This window comes from Myotis daubentonii, chromosome 8, assembly GCF_963259705.1.
Source record: "Myotis daubentonii chromosome 8, mMyoDau2.1, whole genome shotgun sequence".
In the NCBI taxonomy this organism is placed as follows: domain Eukaryota; kingdom Metazoa; phylum Chordata; class Mammalia; order Chiroptera; family Vespertilionidae; genus Myotis; species Myotis daubentonii.
The window spans coordinates 17654283-17674597 of NC_081847.1; the positions used below are offsets into that span (position 1 = coordinate 17654283).

At 45.4% G+C, this 20315-nt stretch overlaps 1 protein-coding gene across 2 annotated transcripts in view; it reads right to left on the reverse strand.

Annotated features, from left to right (window-relative positions):
* Nucleotides 1–20315, reverse strand: part of SLC24A3 (solute carrier family 24 member 3) — a 489682-nt gene that overhangs the window by 21211 nt on the left and 448156 nt on the right. For both annotated transcript variants that reach the window (XM_059705440.1, XM_059705441.1), the window contains 6 exons: nt 16778–16911; nt 14662–14822; nt 13632–13902; nt 5809–5975; nt 3214–3328; nt 1699–1811 (listed from right to left, as the gene is read on the reverse strand). In XM_059705440.1, the coding sequence (XP_059561423.1) occupies nt 1699–1811; nt 3214–3328; nt 5809–5975; nt 13632–13902; nt 14662–14822; nt 16778–16911 (961 nt within the window). The remainder of the gene's footprint in view (nt 1–1698; nt 1812–3213; nt 3329–5808; nt 5976–13631; nt 13903–14661; nt 14823–16777; nt 16912–20315) is intronic.

Genomic DNA, 20315 nt, shown 5'->3' on the forward strand with positions numbered 1-20315 from the left:
CCCTAAAAGCAGCGATAAATCTCCCATGTGATAGATACCCTCAGTGCTCCTGAGGGCCGAGAGAGGATCTAACCACAGAGTGAAAAGAATCCAGAGTCCAAAGCTTATATAAACAAACGTTGAACTGCCTTTACTAATTTACTACCCAAGCCCAATCCTTGCTTAGATTCCTTTCTAATGAGCACCAGCTTTCTTTGTCCTGTCCCCTTCTCACAAATTCATCGTTTCTTTGTCTAAAAAGTATAAAAAGGTGACTGGGTCATTCATTTCTTTGAGCCTCATTTTATGATCTGAGCATCATATTGTGATTCTCCCATGCACACGTATTAAACTGATTTTTCTCCTGTGAACGCAGCCTTGTGTCAATTTTATTGTTTCATCCTAGTCCAACCACAAGAACTAAAGCAGGGTACCCTTCTCCCCAACAATTGCAACTGGTTGGATACACCTTTCCTAGTTGAAACAGCCATTAGTCACGCAACTTCGAATACAACTACCATTTGATAAAATGCACTACAGCATTTTCTTCAAAATAAACAATTCCTTAGAACATATAGTACAGACAAACTAAGTCATGCTCAGCAGCCCATTTAGAGAGGCACTGAGCACTGGGCAGGTGTAACAGCTTCAGAGGCACAATGCTTCTTCCAGGTACAGGAAGAAATCACGAATCACAGTTTCTTCCTTAGTCTTTGGACAGTGTCTGGGGCAGAAGCTCTGTATCAGAGGGGGGACATTCTGGCAAGTTGGGAAAGAGCATTGAGGTCCACCTGGACTACCTGTGTCACCCACCCGCAAATCCACCTGAAGCCATAATCCGCTTAACCTTGAGGGAGAGCATGGAGGTTGTCACAGGAGGGTCTGACAGTCACCAGATCCCTGGCAGAGAGGGACTCTTGTATTTTGGGCCCCTTCCTTCACATACAAAGATATTTTGCATGCAAAATAAATACACTTGAGAAGGAGTTGGCAAATTATGGAACCTGGGCCAAATCAAGCTCACCACCAGGACTTGCATTGCCTATGAGTTAAGAATGGTGTTTACATTTTCAAAGGGTTGAAAAGAAATGAGAGAATCATAATATGTGAAAATTATACAAAATTCAAATTTCAGTTTCTATTAATAAAGTTGTATTTAAACAGCCACACTCATTCACTTCCATATCATCTGTGGCTGATCAGGCTATCACAGCAGGGCTAAGTAGATGAGATAAAGACTATCTGGCTCACAAAGCCTAAAGCATTTACCCTCTGTTTCTCTTTTTTAAAAAATATGTTTTTATTGATCTTTAGAGAGAGGAGGTGAGAGGGATAGAGAGATAAAAACATCAATGAGAGAGAAACATCATTGACCAGCTGCCTCCTGCACACCCCCTACTGGGGATCAAGCTCACAATCTGGGCAGGAATCAAACCAGTGACTTCTTGATTTATGGGTTGATGTTCAACCAATTGAGCCAAACCAGCCAGCTACCCTCTGTTTCTTTACAGAAAAAGTTTTCAACCCTGCTCTTGAGTCCTGAATGATCCCACTAGCCTCACTTTAGAATGACTTTGATGGGGAGAATTTGTTTCCTGCTCAACATTAGCATTTCCACACTTTCTAGCCTTGAGACAAAGTCCCAGTGGCCAAGGCCACTAAAAACAGAGTCCTTGTCACCCTGGATTTAAAGAGAAGCCATGGAGAAAAGCCACTTACGTAGGATCCATAATCCACAGCCAGAGTCTGCAGGGCCCACGGGAGACCGAGGCCGATGAGGATGTCAAACACGTTGCTCCCGATGGAGTTGGACACGGCCATGTCTCCCATGCCTGCAGGGACAAGAGGTCACTGCAGTGAGGGAAGTGATCTCAGGGGAGTGCCCACAAGGGACTCCCCCAAACCTTCGGTCTGACAGCCAGAGACCTAGCTGGCAGGTCTGCAAGCTCACATATTTGGTTCTCTCCCAGCCCGTCACTATGCAACAGTGATTTTAAACCTTTTCATCTCATGGCACACATAAACTAATTACTACAATTCTGCAGCACACACAAAAAAATGTGTTTTTTATAGATCTGACAAAAAGTAAGAATAATTTTGATTCATTCACACTGGATGGCTATTGTTGTATTGTCATGTCTTTTATTTGACAATCTAAGGGAAAAGAGGTCAGTACCCTTGACAAAATAGTCAGGTATTGCATGTTTTAAAAGTTCTTGTGGCATCCAGGTTGAAAATCACTGCTATAGAATGATGCTGACTGTGAAATACATAGTCATTGGAATAGAATATGTATTTTCAAGAGAATAGAATAAAACACACATTCTTCAAACTGTTGACCCTTACTTCAAACATGATCACTGGTCAGATGTGCTTCAAAAATCCAAATATGATTTAATAAATTAGAATACATCCTTATAGAAAGGAATAAGCATAACAATTGTATAAATGGGCTCATGATCTCACCAACCCATACATTTCAGTAAAACCCACCTGTTTTACACTGTATTCAATTCTTCTAAACCACTGAGCAATATTAAGAAAAATAATGTAACCAGTAGACTTTTGTGAGGACTTGTAGAGGGCACTGTGTTCAGTGTCATAGCTACACATTTTGTTGAAAACAAAGGTCCTCTAGCACAAATCAGGCATATAAGTTAGAGGGGTGCTGGGGAGGGGCATGGCCATCTGGGGCAACCATCTGGGAAGGTTTACTGTGACCTTGATTTTGAAGTCACACACTGAAGAGTGACCTATGGCAACTGCTACCTTGAGGGTTACTGCAGCTGAGTAAACCTTAGGCTATGGGGGTCTGTCCTCTCTAAGCCTCAGTTTCCTTATCCATAAAATGGGTGTATGATTGTCCCTAACTCATAGAATTCTTTAAGTTATGTAAGATAATGTGCCTAAATTGCTTTACTCAGTGTGAGGCACTTAGCAAAGGTTAGCTATCAATATATTTATTACTATTTTTAATAATTAAAAATGGTAATATGACCTCCAGAAAGGGGGGCTGGTGTTACCTAAAAAAACTTCTCTGCCCTTCTCAAGGGTGAACCTTCTGGCTTGTTTCCCTGTTCTGATGCCAAGAAGCCTTTTGACCAACATGGCACTGAAATCCCCCATCACCCCTTCCAAGCTGGGCTTTGAAGCCCTGGTAATTGCCATGTGGACCCCCCCCTCCTTGTTGAGAGGTCTTCCTTCCTCCTCTACCTAGCCCACTGGTGGCCCCACCTTGTCTGGCCACGATGAGGCTGGCCATGCAGTCAGGCACACTGGTCCCGGCTGCCAGGAAGGTGATCCCCATGATGACGTCAGGAATCCCCAGTGTGTAACCGATGATTGTGACCTGGAAGAAGCAGGAAGAGGTGGTGAGCTGAAGGCTGCCTCCAGCCCTCCCTGCCCGTGAATCCTTTGACCTAGAAACAGAAAAGGCAGTCTCTCCAGCGGGCAGCGTAGGCTCTCTGTATGAAGACAGAGGGGAAGAAGGTCTCGGGGAGCAGGCTGGGGCTGCAGGTCAGGGGACCAGGGTGCAGTTATGGGGCTCATGTTTTCCAATCAAAGATTGGCCTTTTTTACTTGTTCCTTTCAGCTGAGACAGATGGCCTAAGAGAGGAAAAATAGTCTCTAGGGGGAAAAGGCAATATTGGGATAGAATATTTACACTCAGGGTGGTCCTGGGAAACTCAGAATTCATGGCTGCCAAGTTGGGCTGGGAATTCGAGCTGCATGATGGGAATCCACACCTCCCATCTTGTAGGAAAAGCCATAGCTGCTGATTCCTTTCCTTTTTCCCTGGAAGCTTGCTTAGCATCACCTTTGTCAACACTGCCCTCCGCACCATATCATTATGTTTACTGAGTACTCGGGCACTGTGCTAAGTGATGTTTGTGTGTTTTAACTGATTTAATTCTCACAACAGTCCTATGGAGTGGTGCTATCGTTATCTCTATTCCTTAGATACAGAAACTGAGGCACACGTGTAAGTGGCAGAGGCGGGCATTCCCACCCTGGCAGGCAGGCTCCTTTGCACAGATAGCACCTCTGTCTACATAGGAGGAGTTCAGCCTGAGTCAGTGCCTCCATTATGCAAATGAGCCCATTCTGGCCCCTGAATTCCAGATGGTAAGACAGAGGAAGGCAGGTGGTGAGACATCATGGTGGGGGCGGTGAGAAGTGGCAGGAGGGGTGGGTGGGCAAGAGACAAAATTCCTATATGTTGGCCTAAGGAGAGGATAACTTGCAAGAACTGAGAGGAATTGGTCAGAATGCCACTTGACCTCACTTCCTACAAAGTTACAAGAAATGAAAATCATGTACAGTGGGGCCTTGACTTACGAGTGTCCCGACTAACGAGTTTTTTGAGATACCAGCTGTCTCTCGGCCAATATTTTGCAGTGAGTTGACAGAGTAATTTGAGTTAACGAGCTCCTTAACGAGGTTGGTCTTGGAACGAATTAAACTCGTAAGTCAAGGTCCCCACTGTACTGTAAATAGCACATTCTCACAGTTCCTCCCGGCCAGTGACTGAAGGAGACACTTATGAATGCATCCTGACTTCCTCCAAAGGCCACAGGTGCTCCTTTTCAGCCCAAAGGTTTGTGGGAAGTTAGTTACATTGAGATGCCTGGCTGGCCCCCTTTTAAACTGGAGAATGCACCTCATTTCTGTTCAGTGCTGAACTGAACTTGGGGTGGCCTTGAGGGTTTCTGTCTTCCTCTCTCCAAGGAGGAAAGTGGGATGCAGAAACACACAGCATGTCTGTTTGTTGTTCTGAGGAGGCTTTGGAGATATGGCACTACAAGCATCCTGGCCAAACCTCGCTTTCCTTTCTAATAGCCCTCAGCCAGGTCTCTATGGGAACTGGGTTTGTCTCGCTGGGGCTTGGCCTACCCTCTGGTGTCATTAGGATGCTTGTGGCTGAGTCTGGAGTCTTGGGGTCTCCTGCTTCCTGTTTGCTCCCTATCCCCACCATTTTCCAGGACTTCTTAGAGCTGCATCTCCACCAGAGCAGGAGTCCGACGGAGGGAGGGTAAACCTCAGATCAGTGGGTGGGTTTGCCTGTAGGTGGACTTGGGAGAAAACCACTGAGCACCTGGAGGACAGGGACACCAACACCAGTCCCCAAACCTGGAACAGAGATGGCATCCAGGAAATATGTCAAATAACAATGTTAATGAGGACAGGAGAAGGGAGAAACCTGTGGCTATAAGATTTAGGTTGAAAAAAAAATTACCTGTTTCTCCATGATGTTGGAGGCAAGGGATAATTATGATTTAATTGTGCCAAAGTTCACACATTTGTTATTACCTCCAAAATAATCCTTCCAGAACATTTTATTAGCTCTTGAGTATAGGCCCCCCCATCCCCATGGATGTTGGGGATGATGGAATGTGAGTGGAAGTCACAGCCAAGGCCCTAGGAGACACCATGTGTTTCCACTTGCCCTCATGCATTCCAGTGATCCACCATGAGAAGAGCATTCCCCAGGCAGCCACTGGTCCAGGAAAATGGGCCAACACATGGATTAGACATGAACCCCGCCTGCTGCCTGAATCAATGGAACCATGCTGTGGCTTGAAGCAGAGCTGCTCCGTCAGTGCCTGCTGAAATGAGCTCAACCACAGTCACCCTGAAGATGTGAGCAAGAGGACAAATGCTTGTGATTCTAAACCACTGTTGCAGGGTGTTTTGTTATGCAGCTTATTGCTGCAACAGCTGACTGTTATAGTTTCTGGGCTGAAACCCCAACCCGTATTCCCCTCTGGTGGAGTGTATTTCTCTCTCTACAGAGGTCGCGTGCTGCCGTGGGGTCCTCGATGCACTCACCATCCACACCATTATGTAGGAGAAGGCTGCGATCCACAGAGTGGAGGAAGCGAATGTCACCATAAACCACTTCTCCCAGCGGGGCTTGTTGCAGTTGGGTACAGTGAAGTATAAGACAAAACTCAGTGGCCAGGTGAATACCCATTTCACTGTCTCCAGTTTGCCAGCTGGGGAAAAAAAAAAAAAAAAAGACAAAACACACACACACACAAATCAGTCAGCTTCATTTCTCTGCTTCACCAGCTCTCCGTACTGCATTCCCCAGGCACTTACATCTTAACTGATGGCCTGTGAAAGAAACCTTACTATGCTGCTCTTTCCCTAAAAGACACCAATGGCTTTTCATCACCAACAAAACCTGACGGACAAAACCGAGCAGAATACCAACCTTCTCTGCGGCCTGCCTGCTAGGTAGGCCTCCACAATGAAAGGATGAGTCACTTCCGAATCATACAAGGCTGGGGGGATAGCTTGGCGAATGGGGCCAGGAGCAAAAGAATGAGGAAGATTCGCAGGACACAAATGGGTGAGGGAAGTGTGTGGGGGTAGAGGTTTGGGGGGCGGGGTGTTGCTAGGAAAACCATCAATTGGCCTCTGCTGTCTATTCTCCCCATGGACACGTAGGTCACCATAGCTTTCCAGATTGTGAGGCGTCAGTGGTCATAGCGCCATCTACTGGAATCTCTCAGCATCGTCTGCCAATGCACTGACATTTTGAAAGATGATTTGAAAGCTCTCAAGGTTGTCAAAACAGGGCATTGAGTGTTTGTATCCTAAACTGACGTGGACTTACAAATGAATCATTGTTTTCTATTTCTCTAACTACCTGTTGGCGTGAATAAGACGGCGGATTTGTCAGTGATGACCTGATCCTCCCATCTCTGTGCTGCCTGAGGACTATGACTCAGAGACACCCATACATGCTTATTTTGGTCACTATATGATCATCATTTCCTTGTTGCCTTAGATTTGAAAACATATTAGTTCTTGTTTGGCCTTTATAACCTTCCTGCTTCAGTGCTCACTCACCTCTGGAAAGAACTACGCATATAGACATATGTACTCCCTTCTTCAATCGCAATCTCCTCTTCCGGAAAGCTCCCTGTGCCCCCTCCCAGTCATCCTCCCACCTGCGACCACCATAGATTAATCTTTCCTGTTCTTCAACTTCAAATAAATAAAATCATATGTTTTTTTGTCTACCTTCTCTCATTCAGCATGTGTTTTTTGTGTGTGATTCATTCATGTGTAACGGATTCATTCCGTTTAATTGCTGTGCAGTGTTCCACCCTGTGAATACACCGCAGCTTGTTTATCTATTCTCCTGTGGATGGGAATTTGGGTTGTTGCCAGTTTTCAGGTATTACAAGGAGAGTGGCTATGAGCATTCTTGTACAAGTCTTTTTGAGGCATGTTTTCATTTCTTTTGGGCAAAGACCCAGGAGTAGAATTGCTGAGTCACACGGTGGGTGTTTACTTAACTTTATAAAAAATTACCAAACAGTTTTCTAAAAATGATTGTACCGTTTTCTATACCCACCAGACATAAAAAGACAAAATGTATTTTTAAATTACATTTTGAACAGGGACTATGAAAGGTTTAACAAAATTTATTTCATAATTTCATACCAGTATCCAGCACTTATTTCATTATATTACTTGCCAGTCTCCAAATATTTTCTTAAAACCACAGAACAAAGTTACACAACATCACTTTTGGCTCCCCAGTCTCCCTTGGATGGCAAGGTCGTCACTAAAGGAAGAGTGGGGCTCCGGTGCCCACTTTGCCTGAATCAAGAGTCTCAGTTACTTACATCCCCTAAGCCTCAGTTTCCTCATCTGTGAAATGTGGACAGAGCAACACTGAACTCACAGAGTAGCTGGAAGAATTACATGGGATATCAGGATGGGGCTGGGACAACGTAAGTTGGCAGGAGTCAAAGTCCTCAGAATCATTCTTGACTCTCCCCGTTCTCTCATCCCCACACCAACCCTAGCAACCTGCCCAGGGCACCCTCAGTCTGCCTGCAGCTCACGATTCCCACGGCCTTCCCCTGGGCAGGCAGGCCCTCCATCCATGACCTGGCTGAAGACCCGAGTTCCTAAGGGACTCACTGCTCCTACACTTGCTCTACATCCATCTGCTCACCATCAGTAGCCAGAGGAGAGTCTCAAAAAGTAAAATGTTCTAGAACCTTCTACTGCCCTCAGAGAAAAATGATATCTCCCACCATGGCTGACAAGGTCCTAAATGATTTGGCTCCCACTTACCACTCTCCCTACTTACACATCCCCCTGCCCCAGCTCTCTGTCCTCAGACACCAAGTTTCTTTCTACCTTCGGGCCTTTGCATCTGCAGTTCGCTGTCAGGCAGTCCACTGCACAGCTCCAGTGTTCCCAGACCCCGCTGATCACCAATCTAAATAAGACCCTCACCTACTCCACTTCCTTCCCATCACCTTCATTTATTTGCTTCATAGAAAATTACTTCTGTCTGAAAGTATCAAGTTTATTTGTTTTCTCATTTGTTTTCAGTTGCCCCAAACTAAAATATAAACTCTATAAGAATGAGTTGTTTTCTCAAGCCTGCTCAGTACTGTACTTTAAATGCCATGAACAGGGCAGGGCATATATCACATGATCAATATATATATTGATAATATCGACAGTAATAACATTGCTATGAACAATATAAGCAGACAGACCAAAGAATAGTATTTGTGTGTGTGTGTGTGTGTGTGTGTGTGTGTGTTTTAAAGGTATCCCACTCACAGGTGCAGAATAGAGCAAAGAGAACAGATGAAGAAAGGCCCGGGGCGTCTTTTCCGATTAGCAGCATCTTGTTAGATTTCGGGTTTGGAGATGCAAAGTGAATGAGGAGAACATTGAGACTGTTTGGCTGGATTACAAAGCAAGGGGACTGCCTGAGGATTTGTTTTCTGAGGGGTTTTCAAACGCTGCAGAATCTAGATTATGGCCAGATTTTTGGATCCCAAATGCATCCTGGAAGTCTGCACGTCCCTAAATCCAGCAATGTGGTAGTGACTTATCAGTCTGGGCGCCTTGGCATCCCCTACTGGCCATGTAGTCTCCCAGATGCCCTCCCAGGGAGAGAGAGTTTAATATACACACCCAATCCAAGTTACAAAGAAACACATGAATGAGTCGAGAAATGACTTCAATTTGGCTATTTGTCATTCTTTAGGAAATAAAAATGATAAGAAAAATGAAGTCAGGACTTAGGACTGCAAGGGCATAGAAATGACATTAGGCAAAGCCAGCAGCAATATAAGCTAGCAGCAATGAGTTTGAGTTTGGTCTCTCGACTGAAAAAAATTTTGACTTCACACTGGGAAAACATTATATCTTGAAAACTGTTTTCACTGTCATCCACAATGCTACAGATGCTTTCTTTGAGTTACAGTTCCATTGTAAGAACAACAAATTTAAAGCAGAAATCCAAGGTATACCTTTAAATGCAATATAACAAATATAACTTCTTGAATAAATCAAGCGATGTAGAAATGTGTGTTTTCAATGGTTTTGAGGAGCAGGAATGGTCCACCCTGCCCCTCTGGCCAGGCACGCCCAGGTCCTGCAGATACAGCAGCAGTTGAATGAAACAAAATTCCCTGCACGCAAACCTGACGCACCAGTGGTTACGTGATTTCTCGAATATCAGCCCGCAAGTGGGAGATGGAGCAGGGGCTCTGAACATCCCTGGTCAGTATCGCTGGCTCTAAAAAGCAAATGACTTCTTCCCAAGTTATAGCTCTTTTTAAGCTTTTTTGGACACTTAACTCTATTGGATGGAGAAAAAGTCATTCATTGCTCAGTATTTTAGACCTAAAGTTAAATATATAAATTTGTTCTAATCATATAGGCAACTAAAAGGTACATTGTTTTAAAATAAAAAAGCAGAGAAAATAAAAAATAATCCCAACTACAAAAACATACTTATATTTTGGTATATTTCTTTTCATTTTTTAAAATGAAGGTGTGTTTATCTACATGAACATGCAAATGTTTCTGTTTTTCTCAGTCAATAGTAAGGCTTTCTTTACACAAGAGATAAGAATATATGTATAGCCGAAACCGGTTTGGCTCAGTGGATAGAGCGTCGGCCTGCGGACTGAAAGGTCCCAGGTTTGATTCCGGTCAAGGGCATGTACCTTGGTTGCGGGCACATCCCCAGTAGGAGATGTGCAGGAGGCAGCTGATCGATGTTTCTCTCTCATCAATGTTTCTAACTCTCTATCTCTCTCCCTTCCTCTCTGTAAAAGATCAATAAAATGTATTAAAAAAAAGAAAAAAAAGAATAAATGTATAATTTATATGTATGTATACATATATAGATATACTATGCATAGGTGTCTATTATATATATTTAATCTATATATGTATACATAAAAACTCCTGTATGTTAATGTGTGTATACATTATGTAATATACAATACCTTAAAGATGTGTACATACATGTATATTAACACACAATATATTAAATTTGTACAGTACACAAACATGCTATATAAATAGATTAATTATATCGATCATACATGTGCATAAATATATGTACATGCACCTATATTCATGTATACACATATAAAAAATGTGTCATATCTATCCCTATATTTATATACTTCCACATAATTACTTATTTGTTGATTATACCCACTCGAGTCCTGGCGAGAAGAAAGCCCTGCAACTGGGTAACTGGAACAGGGGGAGCCTGGCCCTCACAGGGTCAAGAGAAGAAAAATGTGTTCATTGTGTGGACGGACCTTTCTCAGGCCAAGGGCCCTTAGCCTGAGAGGAACCCCCAGACTGTCCTTCTGACTCCTCCAGTGCCCTCTGCTGGCCTGAGGCCCCCTCAGGCTGCCCTGAGCTGCGAGGAGGCCTGCCTCAGGGAGGGCCTGGCTGGACACAGCCTCTGAGCCTCAAATGAAGTTCCTGGCTCCAGGAATGAGATATCTCAGCAGCTGGTGGAGGAGTACTGAGGCTCGTAGTTGGACAAGCCATTCTCCATTTCAGAGGTGGAACCCGGTGCAGAATCAGGCTCCCCTAAGCCTCAGGAGGACTGAAGTCACCGAAGTGTCTCCAGGCCTCCAGCCTCTCCCTCTCCCAGGCGTGGCCTGTGGACCAACAGCACTGGCATCACCTGAGGGCTCATTAGAAATGAAGACTCTGAGGCCCCGCCCTTCTGAATCAACCTGCGTTTTGTCAAGGAAGCCCTGGTGAGAAGGGCTGGTGTACAGGAACTTGGGACCTGTTTGCTCGGGGCCCTGGGATGAAGCAGGGCCTTGGGACAAAGCAGAGACCCCGGGTATCAGGCCCACACAGAGCACCGTTTCTCCTCTGGGGCCTCTGGGGCCTGTGCTTGTGAAAGATGCAGGGGCCTGAGGTGGGTCTGAGCCCACGCCTGCAGCCAGGTCTCCTGTCACACGAGGAAGAAGGAACACGGCTGGAAGCCCTGGAGCCCCTTCACCTCCTTGGTTTCGGAGATGAGGAGACACCTCACACCACAGTCAGGCCTGGCACTTACCTCGTCCAGGTGGGAAATGTGGACACATGATCTAAAAGGGCCCTTAATCCCACTAAGTCATGAAGTCACGTGTGGGAGCTGGACACCATGTCTGGTCTCACACACGTGTCTTTATGTGTCTGCCTGGAGGGATGTACTTGGGGCTTCTGGGAGGACAACACAGCCCCTGGCCTACTGCTTCCTCACTCAGTGAATGACTTTAGCAAAATTAGCATTTCTGGAGCTTGGTTAGGAGCTGCCAGTGGCAGACTCTGAAACAAGGCCTGGGAGGTAGGATTCCAGATGGGCAGCCCCAGTTCTGTGCCCTGACTCAGGAACTTCCATGCAGGGTGCTTGGCTATATGGCAGAGCTGAGCTTGGTCACAGGAACCCTCCCCAGCAGAAGGGGCAGCCAGGGAGATTAGAAAGGTAACAAGGACCCATCACACTGTTGCTGGTTTGCAGATGGAAGGGTCACGTGACCAGGAATATGGTGGCCTCTGGAGCAGTGAGCCTCTGCAAACCCAGCCAGGCCCTGCCAGCCTTCTGACCTACAGAACAGAGAGCTATGCAACAGCTGTCGTTTTACGTGGCTAAACTTGTGATAACCTGCTGTGTGTGCAGCAACAGAGAAGGCACACAGGAGTTTACAAGGGATGAATGGAGTGTCTGGTCCTTTAACATGTTAAGTGCCCAGCTTGTTTTGTCTTCCCGACAGAAAGTATAGCGTCAGTCACCGGTGACTGACTGGGCACTTAACGTGTTAATCCTTAAAATGCCTTTGTCCTGGCTGATAGGAAAGAAGGTTGCCAAGAAATACAGTGACAGGTGGCAAAATGGATCAAGACACAGTCTAATTTTTTCTACCAAGATTACCTACTGCCCAGCCGGTGTGGCTCAATGGTTGAGCATCACCTATGAACCAGGAGGTACGGTTCGATTTCCGATCAGGGCACATGCCCAGGTTGTGGGCTGATCCCCAGTGGGAGATGTGCAGGAGGCAGCCAATCAACAATTTTCTCTTATCATTGATGTTTCTCTCTCTCTCTCTCTCTCTCTCTCTCTCCCTTCCTCTCTGAAATCAATAAAAAAATATATATTTAAAAAAAAGAAAAAAGATTACCTACTGACAAATAGTGATTTAACTCTGGCTGGGCAGTTAGCGGGTGGGGCATAGGAATCAGGGTGACGTTTTCTGGTTAGTTTGGCAAGCACTTGACCAGGTTGAGCTCTCAGGAGCCCCGAGGGGGCCCAGGAGCAGTTCTAGTCCGTTTTACTTGCTGTCTCCTGAACACAGAAAGGAGCACACAGAGACCTGGCTTCTGGCCCTGAAACCCGGCTCTGAGGCTCCGCCTCCATGTCCCACCATGGAAAGGCCTTTCAGATGGACCAAGCAATCCTTCCGCAGAGTTTAAAGTCCTCCTAGAGATTCAATCCTCCCGGAGAAGACACACACATGCTAATTAAGCCCCACCCACTTGACAGTGAAAGTGAGTCCGACCCGTGCACACTTTCCTGAAACAATCGGAAGCCTCTGGCAAGTCTAGAAAATGGGCAGAATTCTGAGGGCTCGGTCCTCCTGTCCCACTAATGGGTGGGGTGGGTGAGGACAAGGTCACTGGGAAGGACAAGTCTTCATTGGAGGCAGCAGTCAGGAGAGAGGGACACCACCCTGTCTTGCTCCTCCCCTAGGTACCAGAGGGGTGTCCTCAGCAGCCCACTGGGCGAGGTTTACCCGGGCCAGGATGCTCTGTGCCCAGGTGTGCATCTCCTGTGGTGCCGGCCCTGGGAGCAGCAGGTGCTGGGTGAGGAAGCACCTGAATGGGGTGCGGGGCAGCAGTGAGAAGAAAAACAAAGGCGAACGGGGAGGGCGGCACATGTACCCAGGGCTGGCCTTGGCAGGACAACCCCCTGCTAACCCCTGCCAGCCGTAACGGGATGGGTGAAGGTGGGTGGAGTGCCACTTCTCGTGAGCCCAAGCTGCTCTGCTGACACGCCTGGGGCATGTGCTCTCCTCCTTAGCACCAAAAGGGCCACAGAGCAGCTGAGAGAGGGACTGCCTCCGCAATTATAAACTTGGCCAAAGAGCCTACATTGCAACCAGTGAACATGTGTTGCCGTCCTGCTCATCTCTGGACCCTCGCAACAGTCTTGCCTGCTGCAGATGTTAATATAAACATTTCTATGCTCATACAGAGATATTTATTTGAAATGAGTGGCAGGAAGATAATCAAAGTGGAGGGCATCTACTCAGTGGCCTTAAAAGAGCCCCCAACCACAGCCCAGACATAGGACCTCTTACAGGGAGGGTCGAACGGTGTGTACGGTCCTTCGTCATCCTCCTCATCCTCCTCTTCCTCTTCGTCATTCTCATTGTTCTCGTTGTCCTCGTTCTCATTCTCTGTCTCATTGCCAGCCTCGGCAACAACGTCATCCCTCCGAGTCCCATTCACGCCCCTGTCTGGGGCGCTGCTGGGCCCTGTCCCATTCTCCACGGTGTGTTTAATTGGGATTTTGATGGCCACTTCGGATTCTCCATTGGTGTAAGCCCTGCTGTTTATCAGTCTTTGTCTCTGGAAAGAGAAAGGCACATTCTTACCACGGGAAGATGGACTGTACATCCCTATACTCAGAACAGCAGCTATTGGGATTTCTTCCAGGCAGCTGACAAGGAGATGCTTTCAGAACACTGCAGACAAGTCTCAAGGGATTCCTCAAAGTAATAACCAACTCAGAAAACCTCCTCTGGGAAGAAGGATTAACCTTCATTCCAACTGGAATTTGTAAAGCGCTTTAGAGGAAAATTCCCATTGCTCAGATGTGTACTTCTTTTCTATCAGGGTTCTTGATCCTCTGTGCACTGTGATGTTAACTTTCTTCTCCAAATTTTAGGAAAGCCACACAAATGTGTTTGGACTAGTGTACCAGTAAGGCTGCTGTTCCAGAGAAAGGAATACATAGGAAAATTCAGGTCAGAGTCTCAGCATTATTTTAAAGCAATTTTGGTATGAAACTACTTCTGTGCAAGTTCATTCACACGAGAGAGCTCCATTCAACTGGAAGATGTAAAGAAAAAGATACATAGAAAAGGATCAGAGAGGTTTTTTTCCTGTATAACTGGGAGCCGGACCATGTCTGTCAACATGTGGAGGGAGGAGCAAGGACCAGGATGCACAGCTGGCCCAGCGAGCAATGATGTTTCAAAATGGCTGAGGGATATTATTGTGTTAAATGTTGAATTAGGTGCTGCTACTTTCAGACCCAGAAACTTTCTCTCCTTCCTAGTTTCCCATCCCTGTCCGGCGGCAAATGGCTTGTGCTTTCCCAGATACCTCATTGATCAACATGCGGCTGGCCATGGAGAGTCTGGTCTTGGGGGGAAAGTGGCTGGTGATCATGATTCGAAGTCCAGCCTCAGAGAAAGACAGCTGGTGTGGGTAGGCTGACAGCAACTCATCCACCATGATCACTGACGCTTTGCGGTGGAAATTGGCTAGGGAGATTAAAAACACAAAATAAAAATATTGAGACTAGGAGCTGGAAACAGATATTCAGTCAGTCTTCCTTTCCTTTCTCCTCTTTCTTCCCTCTTATGCTCCCAGTTGTCTGTCTGTCTGTCTCCCTCCCTCCCTCCCTCCTTATCTGCCTATCCATCTATCCACCCATCTAGGGAGGGCTGTAGTAAGCAAAATTGGGGGAAGAACCAAAGTCTGCTTTGTGGGGCTCATTGATAGCTCTTTTGAAATGATGAAACAATTTAAGCATCATTCACTGACAGAAAAAAGTGAGTGATAATAAATAAGAATTCCTCCTTGTCCTCAAAGAAACACCCCCCCCCACCCCCCAATAACTCAGATCTGGGGCATAACAAAGACCCCTATAATCTTTAGTAAGCTTTTATGCCCTTCAGATGCCGACAATGTTCAGCAGACTTGACTTTAGTGCTAAGTGGAGGACACGGTGGAGAAATGGACACACTGCTGCTGCCCAGCCTATGAGCAGGGCTGATAGGTGGGCGAGTGGCCACGTTACAGAGGCCCAAGGCCCAAAGGAGATTTCAGGCAAATCTTATGTAACAATTTGCTGACTGGCTGGAAACAAATTTCACCAAGGCCCCTCTCTAGGAATGTGCAACATGAGCACATAGCTCACGGGTACCTAGCCACGGGCTCTCTCAGTGCTCACTCCTGTTTCCAAGCCACTAAACCATGAAATGATCTCTGGAAACACTAAATAATATTAGGTAGCACTCTCTGCCTCCCTAAGAGTATTCCTTTTATGGTTATAAACTACCCAGAGAGAAAAAAGTAAATGATATCCTCATGTGGGATGGCACTGAATAATCCTAAGTCTTTAGTTAAACATGCACATAATTAGGAAAGTCTACCAACTGGTTGATTTTAAAATTCTCATAATTACCAACAGATTCCAAAGTCAGGCATACATTTGAAAAGAACGTATAGATTTTCTAGTTTCTTTTTTGTTTTTTTTCCTGCAAAGCAACCATATGGGATCAAGAAGAAATAAGCCCACGTATTTCAAGGGGAAAGTTAAAAAAATTAAATAAAAAAACGAAGCATATTCTAGGCAAAAGTAATTGGTAATTTTTGTGTTCCTCTAAGACAGTGATGGCAAACCTTTTGAGCTCAGCATGTCAGCATTTTGAAAAACCCTAACTTAACCCTGGTGCCATGTCACATATAGAAATTTTTTGATATTTGCAACCATAGTAAAACAAAGATTTATATTTTTGATATTTATTTTATATATTTAAATGCCATTTAGCAAAGAAAAATCAACCAAAAAAATGAGTTCGTGTGTCACCTCTGACACGGGTGTCATAGGTTTGCCATCACTGCTCTAAGAAATAACATTATTGGAGAGCATTATATTATTTGTCTAAGTATATAAACTGATTAACAAGAATCTATTAAATATGAAAATTACTTTTAAAAAAAGGTCATTAACTATATCATGCTGCAGCTTGGAAACTGAGGTAATGCAGCCTGGAAGTGAATTTTGATATAAAAATATACTAATGACAACTATCATTAATGAAGTATTTTACATACTTTATCTCCTTTACTCATTACAAAAATTATCCCCATTCTGCAGAAGAGAAAATTGAGGCTCAGAGTGATTAAGTGTCTTGCTTCATGGTCACACAGCCAAAACGTGATAGAATCAATAGCTCGAAACCCATGGTCTTCTCTCCCTTACCATCCTGTCCTAATCACCTTGTATCACTTCCAGCAAATGTTTTGCCCAAGAACTTGCATGGGGCTTTCCGAGTCAGCGCATCACCAGGTATGAGCCTGCCCCAAGGTGTGGCCAAAGGGAGGGAGGGAGGACAGGAGCCTGCTCTCCCTCAGAGAGCAGCGCCCTCTCCAGGCCAGCTGCAGTGCCCCCTGTGTGCTTACTTCCTGGGCACTGGCTCTCCTTGGTTACCTTTCTTGAGTAGCACCACAGTGGCATCGCAGTTGCTGCTGTCATCAATTTCGGCATTGCTGGCCAGGCCGTTGACCATGTTTCCAGCACCTTTCGTCCTCCTGTCGAAGCACTGATGTATGCAAGCGTTATATCTGAGCAGAGCAACAGGGGAAGAGAGCCCATCAGCTTTCGCTGTTCCTCCATCCCCCAACTCCCACCCAGTGTCCCTGCCGTCTGGACGCAATAATAATAATTATTATTGTTATTACTAATAACAATAATTATTATTGTTATTATTCTGTCATTGCAGTTCCCCTCATAATATACAACCTGCCCCATTTTCCAATGTAAGGATATGTGAACATGAAATCAACTTTCCATAAACAAATAGTGACAAACTGCTTTCTCTGCAATCTCTTCATTGTCCATGGAGGCACCTCTGAGACTGAGCTCCCTGACCTGAAGTCCGTGCATGGAAGGACGCGGATGAGACTTAGTGGGACGGCCACGTCTACCTTCTCTGGGCCACGTCTCCAGGGCCTTTGCTGTCAGGGACACCTTGCTGGGGAAAGGAGAGGTGTATCTTCCATGCTGCTACCTGGTGTGTCATGGTCTACGCGTGACAGGTTGGCTGGCACTCTAGGTCTCTGTCTGTCTTGGGTTTCCTGAGGTCACAGATTGGCATCCTGTGATTCTCTGTTACTCTTATGCCATCATTTTTCTTTTTGGTTAATCCTCACCAGAGGATATTATATTTTTCTGTTGAATTTTAGAGAGAGTGGAAGGGAGAGAGGGAGACAGAGAGCGAGAAACATCGATGTGAGAGAGACACATCGATTGGTTGCCTCCTGCATGTGCCTTGACCCAGGCCGGGGATTGAGCCTGCAACCAAAGTAAGTGCCCTTGACTGGAATCGAACCCAGGACCCTTCAGTCCATGGGCTGATGCTCTATCCACTGAGCCAAACCAGCCAGGGCTTCTTATAAGAGGCAGAACATTACTACTGCGCAACCCTAGAGCAATAATGGAGCCAGATTTTGAGCATCAGTGGCTGCCGAGATCACAGAGAGACAACATGATTGCTGGTTGGAGGATGCACCACCACTTGGGACACAGTTTAACCTGAATCAGGTTGATGGCTGACATGGAGGAAACACAGAGGCCAGAGGGGCAGGCCACACTACACCAATTTTCAAACTGTGGACACCTCTGTGGAGCAAGCAATCCAACTTTGTTGAAGAATAAATGGAAAGAAGGAAAAAAAGGTAAACAGAGGGGGGATTTATAGATGAAAAGAGAGCCAAAACATGGAGCAATTAATTGTAATGAGTGGAATTTATTTGGATTCTGCTTTTCAAAAGTATTTATGACATTTATAAGATTAAACTAAACCTATAAAAATGATGTTTAAGAGATGATTGCAAATCTGAACACTGACTCGATCCTCAGTTCTATTGAAAATTAGCATTAACTTTAGGTATGATAATAATGTATTATGTTAAAAATCTCATATACTGAGATTTTTATGGATGAATTGGCCTGAAGTCTGAGACTTCAAATCATAGAGAGGAAGGGAAATTGATAGGCGTGTGGATGGAGCAACTGTGGGTGGCTGGTGGCTGGTGGTGAGCACATGGGATCCATCACACGATTCCAGAGATTTTCAACCTTTTTCATCTCATGGCACACACAAACTAATTACAAAATCCTGCAGCCCACCAAAAATAGATGATATTTTTTGCCAATCTGGTAAAAATAAAAGGTATAATTTTGATTCACTCATACTGGACGGCTATTGTGTGGGCATTGCCACTTTTTATTTGACAATCTTTTGGTCAGTGCCCCTGCCTAAATAGTCAGGTATTGCATGTTTAGAAATTCTTGTGGCACACCGGTTGAAAATTGCTGCACTATTCTGTTAACTTTTGTCTATATTCAACATTCTTCTTAGTGAAAGATCTTTCCACATTGTAGACTCAACAAGAGTGCCTTGCCCAACTAATAGAGCCAGGTGAGAGGGGCACTGTTCTTGTCATCTTGACCCCGAATCCATACTCCACATAGAAATACTGACTTGCATGAGGGTTTGGTGTTAAAGTACAACTCTGTGTTATATATTTATTTGGATTTGGGTAACAGGATACGACACTATGGATAGTACAGTGGGGCCTTGACTTACGAGTTTAATTCGTTCCGTGACGGAGCTCGTAACTCAAATTACTCGTATGTCAAATCTTAAAGTGAACGAGTGAGACACGTGATGCTGGGCTGATGTTGTGGCGTTCACTGTGATGTTCACTGCGCCAACTAGCGGTGGGGTATCTGAAGCGGGCTCGTAACCCGAATTTTAGCTCGCAACTCAAAGCAAAAAATCGGCCGAGAGAGGCTCGTATCTCAAAAAACTCGTTAGTCAGGACACTCGTAAGTCAAGGCCCCACTGTATTATGAGAACTTCCTTGAAACCAGATATTGGATAATAACTATGCTGTCACACCCCATCCTTGCAAAAAAACACTGGAGGTAGGAAGTATGATTAACCCTGTTTTGTAGAAGAGGAAACCGAGATTCATAAATGCCTGAACAGCTTGGCCAAGGTCCCCGTGCTAGTCAGTGGCGGGGTGGGATCCGCAGCCAGGGTTTGAAGTGAAGGACTTGATCTTCGCCTCCGGACCATACTGCTTCATCTGGGGACCACATCCCAGGGGAGTGATGCAGAGGTGCAGAAACCAGTCCTCGCCGAGGCCAGGTGTGCCTCATGTTCCCATGAGCTTTCTGGCCAAAGTAAGTGGCTCTTTGACGTCCCGACAGAATGTTTAATGCCATTTAAAGCCACCTACCCAGGAGGCAGTTGAGGGCTCTAATATATGCCATTTTTAACTGCTGCCGCTCTGTTTTATATTTTTAATTGAGTGTTTTAAATTTTGTGCTTGCACCCTGAAGCTACTTTATTGTGAAGCATGCAATTTTATAAATCCGATTTTATAAAACCCAATGATTAAAGCCTCTGATTGCAGAGGGGGATGGCTAAAGAGCAGAGATTTCAATTTAGAACTTAGGACCAGGATTTATGGAGAAAATCCCGCAAGCACAGTGGCCGCCATTCCCGGTTTTATTTGTCTCCTGCTGGTCTGAACATCTGGAAGGCTAGTGAAGCTGAGGCATCAGCAGAAACACACCTCATCAGCTTTCACACTGGGTATGGTTTGGAGGAGAGGAGAGAAATCGCTCACTGTGTTCTCTTAACGTCCACACGCCCCGCCAGCAGCCCACGGGCTTGGTGAAGGCCTGGCAGAGGGGTGCAGTGGTCACAGGAGGGGACTAGTAAAACCCCTCAATCCAGCTTCCCTGTAGACCAGCTTTGGTTTTGAAGACCTGCTTATTCTGTGAGGCTCCCAGTGAATTCAGTGTGGGGCATGCTTTTATCTAAATTCAATTCAAAATGCTAGAGTTGCTGGGCATATAGCAGTCAATTCTTTGGAAAAACTGACCAAAATGCCTTTTCTAAAAGGAAGAAAAGGGCTCTTGACTCTTTGAACCACAGAAAGTAAAAAAAAAC